The sequence below is a fragment of the Rhagoletis pomonella genome, unplaced genomic scaffold (assembly GCF_013731165.1).
Source record: "Rhagoletis pomonella isolate Grant_MI unplaced genomic scaffold, Rhpom_1.0 Rhpom_scaffold_00007, whole genome shotgun sequence".
In the NCBI taxonomy this organism is placed as follows: domain Eukaryota; kingdom Metazoa; phylum Arthropoda; class Insecta; order Diptera; family Tephritidae; genus Rhagoletis; species Rhagoletis pomonella.
This window is the reverse complement of record NW_023458561.1, coordinates 25910678-25919824: the sequence shown is the minus strand read 5'-3', so window position 1 is coordinate 25919824 and position 9147 is coordinate 25910678. Positions and strand designations below refer to the sequence as shown.

The following is a 9147-nucleotide window of genomic DNA, read 5'->3' as shown; positions in this document are numbered from 1 at the left end:
TGCGCTGATTCAGCTGATGGTCCCTCTGGTTTCACAATTGTACTCGAGTTTTCATTACTGTTAGACTCTATGTCAGGAGAGCTTGCGGAGTCTTCGTTGCTGTTTTTGCTAGCAGGCGAACTTTGCGCTGATTCAGCTGATGGTCCCTCTGGTTTCACAATTGTACTCGAGTTTTCATTACTGTTAGACTCTTTGTCAGGAGAGCTTCCGGAGTCTTCGTTGCTGTTTTTGCTAGCAGGCGAACTTTGCCCTGACTCAGCTGATGGTCCCTCTGGTCTCACAATTGTATTCGAATTTTCATTGCTGTTAGATTCTTTATCAGGAGAGCTTCCGGAGTCTTCGTTGCTATTTATACTAGCTGGAGCATTCGGTGCTGACCCTTCTGATGAGCTATTTGGTGATGGGTTCAATGAACTTTCATCGCTGTTAGAGTTACCTGAGTTGCTGTTGGAACTGGCTGTAGAGTTTGGCGAAGGACCAGTGGTTCCATTGGTAGTTGACTCTAGTAGAAGAGGGCTAGCCGTAGCAGTTGCGGGCGCGTCTGTTGTAGAAGGCTCTGCGGTGGATGTTTCTGTCGCAGGCGTTGATGATTCTTCTACAGCAGTTTCTGCAGTGGAATCTGTGCTGGTGTCGTCTGGTTCAAGTGTTGATGTTTCTGCTGCAGAAGGCTCGGTAGTAGACTCTTCAGATTCAGTAGGAGCTGTTGCGGTCGTTTCCACTGAATTTGTCGTCGTTTCCACCGAGTTTGCGGTCGTTTCTACCGCATTTGTGGTCGTTTCCGCAGCATTTGTGGTTTCAACAATGGTCGTCTCTAGTGTAGTTGTTTCAGGAGGAGCTGCGGTGGTTTGTGGAGCTCTTGTTGGGCCCTCGGTAGTAGGTGTAGGGCGAATACCTTTCGGTGGTACATCAGTAGCTTGGCCGGGAAAAACGGACAAACATTTTTCCAATTCAATGGATCCAGCAAACAAATTCCAGCTAAGTCCATGTAAGCGGTAGCGTATAAGTATTTTGTTAATCCATGTATATTCCGTAGATGAAGCGGCAATATCACTGAATACATTAGAAATCTAAAATTTGAGAGCAAAAATTATTAACTTCCTTAATACTTTTGAAGGAAAAGTTTATCTTGCAACATACCACATCGACGTGACAATCAAGTCGTTCATCCGACTGCTGAAGTCTACCGCACTCTTCTATAATCTCCACGAATTGCAGCTGCAATTGTGCGGCATCGTTTTTGCGCAAATAACGTTCTATAGTCGAGTCTTTTAGTCTGGCTGCATCGCGGATTTTGCTTCCAGCATTGGATACTGACTTCTTATAACGTAAATTATGCACATTTACACACTGTTGAGCGCCAAAGGCGTGATGACTGTTTTCATTAACATCCACAACTCCTTTTGGATTGAAGATGGCGGTGAATAAGTCCGCTGCCGCAGAAATAAGCGCACGATCTGCTTCGTCGTTTAGGAAACCAAGCCCTTCATTAGATGGACGTGCTGATACCTATGTACGTGGATATAAAAGTTTTTGTTTTTTAAACACTGTGGCCAATTTGTTTTTATTAAATTAAACAGTTTTTTTCGTGTAACACTCACAGTGAGCAGCGCTAAGCATGCTGCGTACAATGTTAATACTACTTTCATGTTCGTTGAATTTTTCGTTTCTAAGCGTTAAGATGAAGATATTTGATCTTATATCAAGATGGTGGCTGGTCTTTTATATGCGAGTCTACTAATCCATATGATTTATTCAAATTTGCAAAGTAAGTGTTTGTTTTATTTGAAAGATAATTGTAAGATTAAATCATACGTTTTCCGCAGTTTTTTTTTTAACCCTTAGTTTAAGCAGCTTGAGAGTTATTCAATACGCAAATATAAGATGGTTGACAAAACTCACTATTAGGGCGACACGACAAATCTAGCTCACCCTCTGAAACCATAACCGGCCACTGGCTACTGAGATGGAATGCCAATAGAATGGGCCTGCCGGCCAATGACTTCTGTCGCAATTGATCGGATGAAAATATAACTATCCTGCCATTTCACGGATTAGGGATTACAATTACTCGTTAAGGCTTAGTAGGCGGCAATGAATTTTTGTGTTTTATTAACCGATTAGCCAAATGAGGTCGCAATTATGCAGAGCCCAATGCGTTAATCGCTGGATGATGATTCCATTAGAAAGAATTGAAATAAGTTCGTATTAAAATTAAACAAATGGCAGAGTGGAAACAGTGGCCAAAATGGTGAGCTGGTACTTTTGCAATAGGAAGACAAATCATTTTCCCTAATAAAATCCATATTCCTCAATTAAATGCATATGGAGCAGTCAACATAAATAGTATTAACTTCGAACTATAAAAGCCACTGTAAACGAAGACACTTCTTTATTTTCTCTCAAAGCATCTGGCAAAGGATTAAATCGTTTACAGAAAATGGACGCCACATGTATAACGCTTTTCCCGGATTTTGGTACTCTATTTTCAAAATTCCTGAAATGTTGAATGAATCAGATGATGTCAGTGATGGCGCGAATAGTGGCTACCAAAATCTGCCTAATGGCTCACACACCAGTGCCCTTACTGTGTACTTCGAATCTATAATAAATTTGTTTGAATTCAAACTATTGATACTATAAAAGAATAAGAGAGGGTCTAGAAAATTAAAACGGTGCGGAAATGTTTGCATCGAAGGAAGCAAGACCGTCGTCTTAAGTGTAATGGCCAAGAATTTTTTCCTCCCTCTCTCTAAATCACAAAACTAAACTTAATAAGCGCAATTTTCTTTGTGAAGTGCTTTCATTGACATCTTTAAAGGCCGTAAACTTGTACACGCCTCTCAGATGTACGTTATCTTTTCAGTACAAAAAACAAAGTTATCAGCAGGGTTATATAGCAGAGTTTAACAAAATCTAGACGAGTTTGCTAATTTTAAATACGTTAAAAAAATTTTTCTAGCAGAAAAATATTGTTAAAATACGGTAATTTTCAAAACTTAAAAAGAAAAATATTTTTGACGAAGTTTTCTGAAGAAAAAAATTGCGTGTTAACTGAGTATAAATGAGTGAAAAAAATTGCAGGAAATTAACAAGTAAAAAACAGCTGCTTTCAATATCAGCCGCTTTCACCAGCAATTTAAAAGGAAAATTATTTTTTATTTTCCGTCAGTTTCCATATAAAATTCATAAAATTCAAATAATTTTTCACTTAAATTGCTTTCGTGAAATTGGCTGTATGAAAAACATCTTAATTGATTTTGAATTAAATTTTTAATCGTTTTTACAATAGGCAAGCTGTCAGGATATCTCTTCAAATTATTTATTTAATCAAAAAATTATGTTTCGCCCATGCAAAAACTCTGCGCACAGTTTCACATTGAAAATAAATACAGACTTGTTATTAATGAACTGAGTTTTTTCTTTCAATTTTCCAGAATTTTTTTTTCACTTAATTTCACTCAACTCATGTACATGAAAAATAATCTAAATATCAGACGAATTTTATTTTCATTGATACGCGTTTTTATTCGAAAAAACTACGCCCAAGTTAATTTTGAAAATGTGTAAATTTTTTATTTTTCAAAATCGTATTAGAAATCGGATTTGAAATCAGCATGAAGAAATCTATACGATGAGGTCGGTCTCTCGATTTCAAGACCGTCAAAAATTTGTTAAACCGTGTAGTTAGCAGAATAACCCGCGGGTTAAGATTTCTATCCGCGAAAAAAAAAAACGATCGAAAGCATAGGCAAAATAATAACTTAGATAATTTTATCTTAAATCAAATATTACTCATACCTGTTTATCTTGTACGCATCATATGAATTTCAAGTCAGTTACTATGTATTTACTTATCAGGTGCTAGACAGTATTCAAACTTATGACAGTTATACTTACATACAAGCATGCATACAGATGTATGCTTGTGCAGGCAAAATATCTTTTAATTTTGTTTTCAATGTTCTTTTATTGCAAAGATACTTTTCCCCACGAACTTGCTTTTCTTCATTCACAAATGGGGAATTCAGTGGTAATCATTGAACCTGAATTTTATTAACCTTCCGCTTCTCTGGTGAGAGGCCCGACTTACATGTCTTAAAAAGTGCAAAACTTGTATAACAAGAGGTGCCAGCAAAATCGAAAAAATAGTGGCAAAACTTCGATGAAGTGCAGGCCACCGCCAACTAAGTTTTAGTGTAGCGCGATTTCATGGGTACAATACGTATATGAGAGAGCGCCGCGCTTCACAGATACTACCAGGATCCCCGGATTGCAAAATTGTAACTAACCCTTCTGCAGAGTTTCTTAATGTTGGGGTAATTTTAACCTAATAATAGATATTTGTAAGTTTTAAGAAAAAAAACCGATATTTAAATTTGAATTCAGTTAATATTTTATTCATCGCATGTAGACAATTTATTGGCAAGTGCTGTATGCTTACTATGCCGCCTTCTAGAAAATAAAATAAAATAAAAAAAAATCGTTTATTTTTTGCAAAACCATAGCTGATTATGCTTTTAACGAATAGACAACGCCGCAACTTATATAAAATTACCAAGCTCTGTAATTAAAGAATGTTTTCATAGAAATTGGGTCGTTTTGACGCAGTGATTGCAGAAGAGCTAATAGATAATATTAATTTAAAATGACTTACATATCGTTATCTTAAATCACAAAGGCCCTAGCCAAGAGATTTTTTATTTTAGAAGAGAAGCAAAAACCATTAAGAAAAGATTGTCAAAACAGTTTGGGTTTGTTAAAAAAGTGACATGTAACTCCTTTGTTTTTGGTATTAACACTTGAAAATATTTATTGCACGTGTATTTTAATATATCCTACCGAAACCTGTGAAAAACGCAATTTCGAAAAAGTGTTGGTTAGGGACTTTGTGAATTAAGGTAACAATATATATTATTAATTACTTTATTTTAGCCGATAAAATTTTAAATAATAATATTTGTCATTGTTTTGCCAGCAATTTAAATGGAAAATGATTTCCTATTTTCTGTCAACTTCCATATAAAATTAATAAACTTAAAATATTTTTGTATTTAAATTGCTTTCGTGAAATTGGCTGTAAGATGAACCCAAAATAATCACAATAAATTTTGATTTTGTCAATATTTTTAACGAAAAGAAGTTTAGGTTCTGCTGAAGCCAAATAAGTTTTATCGTTATCTGAATATAGAAACACCCTGTCCAACATTTTTGTTACTTTGGTTGCAATTTTTTTCCTTATACTGATTTTTAACTGATGTAATATTTGATCTACCGACTTTACCACAGAGGGTTAGAGCCTTTACATATCTCGGTAACGATATACATCCACATATATATATGCTTGAAGTAAAGCAACTTGGCTATAATTTAAATTACACGTTTATAGGTTTTCTTTATAAATTTACTTTATTAAATTATGGGGTCTTCTGGACCCACCAAGTTTCCGACCTTATTCTCTTTACTAAGCTTACGTAAGGTTAATTAAGTTATTGCATGTGATGTTATGTTTATAATTTCTAGCACCAGCATCGGGGCAACCTAATTAGAAAAATTCCTTTATAAAATGAAAGTGAGATTTTGCACTTTCCGCTATCATTCGGCCATGGCACTAATCTATTTTATAACTGGGGAAGCCATAAAACACAAGAATTCATAAACACAGAAGTAATTCTGTTTCTGAGAATTTAAAACAGGAGAATATCTTGTTTTGATTTAACAAAAACCTGCAATCTGTTTGTGCGCCCGAATTTCGGTATGTCTATGATTTTAAGAAACTACTGCTTGGAGATGAGATACTAACAAGAATTTTTTTTTTGTGAAGAAGAGTGCCTAATTATCATGTCAATAACTTAATTTTGAAAGTTAATGAGAATACATTTTATTTTACTATGCCCACTATGCCATAAAGTTTTGTTTTTAAGTGTTTTTGCCTGCTGTGTCTAGCAAGCAGTGTGGCCGGGAAGACCCGGGAAGGCTACTTGGCCAATAGGCTCGCTACGTCATTTAACAGGTTCTCGATCGTTCAGATCATCGTAAATGTTTAAGAACTCGTGACACACTTATGTAGGGGCACATATTTCTAACATTTGTTTGTTGATTTCAATATATAGGAATTCTACAAATTCGCTACCCTGTATTGTGCTTGGCGTTTATACTTGTATGTGTTCCCCGTTCTTCATAATATCTGCGCGATTTTGGAAGTGTGGCAATTACCATGCCCAAATCTATTTAGATACTCTGTTGTGCATTAGTTTGAGTCTCCATCAGGGACCGTAACAGTTACAACTTTTTAAAAAAAAATCACTCGTTAACAATTATTTTTTGACTTTTATTTAATTACTCTTTAAATAACCGTTATTTCTGAATTTTATTTTATAAATCCAAATTAACAGTTATTTTCGATTTTTAAATTATATGTCTCAGATAACAGTTATCGAAGAAAGTCACAAATAAAAGTCAGTTGCTGACCTTTATTTTTTAAATTATTACTTATAATAATATATTTGTATAAGTCGTAGTAAACTTTTGTTTCCCAACACCTTCTTAACTGAAAAAAATATTAACTACTATTATACGAATGATTTAAAAAATAAAAGTCGGTGATTGATTTATATTGATGACTGTTATAAATAAAAGTATTCAATAACTGTTATCTAAGACATATAATATAAAAATCAAAAATAATTTAAATTTTGGATTTATAATACAAACATCAAAAATAATTGTTATTATTTTTTAATTTTGCGTAAAAATTGCAAATAAAAATGTATTTTCAAATTTGAGTCTCGGTGAAAAACGAAATCGATTGGTATGTATCACTTAGTGGTAGAACATTTCCTTCATATATAATTTTCCCACGACAGTTTTCATCAATAACTGTTATGTTCCATTCTTGGAGAAAACATTACAACTGGTTGAATTAAATTCGCTAATAATTTCTCTTATAGAGCTTTACATATCGTGTGTTCAAAAAGTATCCGGTCGACCTCTATCTCAGAAAATACTCACCGTAGAACAAAGGACGCGGGCAAGGGCTTTTACGATCTCATGCATTTTTTCAAATGGAAACCATACATTTTTATTGCCGTCTCAAAAAGTTCGTTAAGTTAAATACCACCTTGCTCAAAAAGCAATCGTCAAAAGTTTAATAAATTTGACAGTTGACGGGCGGAGCCGGCGCAAGTATTAAATATATGTTTTTTCACCTTTCCGAAACCTTCCGCTAGCTGGTAAGCCGGGATGTATCAATTTTGAGTAAATAGGCCCTTCAATTTCGAAATATTGAAGTTTCAAGCATTTCTGAAATTTACCGTTATATGAGAAGCGGCCGTTATTTTAGTCCGATTTCAATAATTTTCAACGTTTTGCTTATATGTGGCAAGCACAATAACCACACCGAGTTTGGTACAAATTGGTAGAACGGTTACCGATATACTTATATGTGATCATAAGTGGGCGGTGCCACGCCCATTTTCCAAAATTTTACCATAAACGTATTTCTTGGTAAAGAATTGTTGCAAGCATCAATTTTGAATAAATTAGCTTCAATATTTACTGATTATCGAAGATTTTGTATTTCTCTAAATTACCGTTATATGGAAGGGGCGTGGTTATTGTCCGATTTTAAAGGGTTTGGGCGATTTTTTATGCTGTACCAAGGCCAACAACTGTGCCAAATTTGGAAGAAATTGGTGCAGCGGTTACCAAGATATACACATGTAACCATAAGTAGGCGTGGCTACGCCCATTTTCCAAAAATTTATAATATTCTTATTTATCGTCTAAAACTTATTATAAATATCAATTTTGAGTGAATAATCTCCAGTAGTTACTAAAATATCACAGTTTTCGTATTTCTGGAAATTACGGTTATATGGGAAGTGGGCGTGGTTACATTCCGATTTCGCCCATTTTCAATACCAACCTACCTTGGATCACCGGAAACCTACAAACCAAATTTCGTTGAGATATCTAAATTTTTGCTCGAGTTATCGTGTACACGGACGGACGGACAGACGGACGGACAGACAGACATGGCTTAATCGACTTCTCTATTCATTCTGAGCATTTATGTATACATTTGTCTATATCCATTTCGATTCGTTTTGACTGTTACAAACAACCGTTATGTGAACAAATTTAATATACCCTTGTGCACAAGTGCGCTCGGGTATAAAAAGCTAACTTGGTACGGTGTCTTGATTTTCATTCTAATATTCGCATTTTAATTTTATTTCACACAAAGCCGGCAATAATTACTATTATTATAATGTCATATATATGCATGCACTTTTTATTATGTTTCAAATTTGTATTTTTGTTAAATTGTTATTTATCTTTAAAAAAATTTCTCACACCTCCAGTTCTCAGTTTGCAATATAGTTACAAATACACATAAATCGTAATCATTTGCTGGCCTTCTTAGTAGAGCACCATGTGCGACTCACTTTGATTTGCAATTTGACCCAGGCATGTCTGGTAGTCATTAGCCGTCGTAGTGAGATTAGTCTTGCCGTTACCAATGATTGCGCTGACGCAGGCATGGCGCCTAACAGCTGCTAACGACTCTTCGGCTGCTATTTGCGCTTCCACTTGGCTTGCCTGAGTGTTGGCCTTATCCAGAAGATGAATGTTGTTATCGAACTGCAAAAACGAAAATAAGAACACAAATTTACGCTAATGTAAAATAAATTAATCTTATGCAACTTACAGATGCCGTGGTGCAATTGAGGAATTGCAACACATCAGTTATAGCCGTGCAGTTTGCCAATTGCTGCTGCACTTCTTCTAAACGCTCGCGTATGGGAGCAACATTTTGATTGACGACAGTTGTGTTGTTATCGTCCAGAGTGTGATTCGCATTCTCGAAACAGGCGTTCGTTTGACTGGTCATCCAATTGTTGATTTGTCGTGTGCTATTCTTATATTTCGTAGCGCATGTGGACTCGGCGGGAGTTAGCGTGCGTGTATCGATCAAAGCTGCACGCATTTGGGCTAACAACAGCTCAGATTCGATGTAGTTAGGTAAAGCATAGGCCTGAAAAGAGGAAAGAGATGCATGCAATTTGTTTGCAAACTTATTTATAGCAAAGTTAGCCTATAAATGTAAAGGATACTTAGTTGTAAAAAGTTCATTGAATGGCAGTT

At 35.3% G+C, this 9147-nt stretch overlaps 2 protein-coding genes across 2 annotated transcripts in view; both read right to left on the bottom strand.

Moving 5' to 3' along the window:
• LOC118743754 (flocculation protein FLO11-like) overlaps positions 1–1646 on the bottom strand; it is a 1893-nt gene extending 247 nt beyond the window's left edge. The window contains exons 1-3 of the mRNA XM_036476517.1: positions 1599–1646; positions 1138–1506; positions 4–1067 (exon numbers count right to left, since the gene is read on the bottom strand). Of these exons, the coding sequence (XP_036332410.1) occupies positions 4–1067; positions 1138–1506; positions 1599–1646 (1481 nt within the window). The remainder of the gene's footprint in view (positions 1–3; positions 1068–1137; positions 1507–1598) is intronic.
• Positions 1647–8363: 6717 nt separating this feature from the next.
• The window catches only part of LOC118743753 (flocculation protein FLO11-like), a gene marked incomplete at its 5' end in the record, with an annotated part of 1828 nt that continues 1044 nt past the window's right edge, over positions 8364–9147 (bottom strand). The window contains 2 exons of the mRNA XM_036476516.1: positions 8364–8643; positions 8711–9037. Coding sequence (XP_036332409.1) covers positions 8422–8643; positions 8711–9037 — 549 coding nt within the window. The remainder of the gene's footprint in view (positions 8644–8710; positions 9038–9147) is intronic.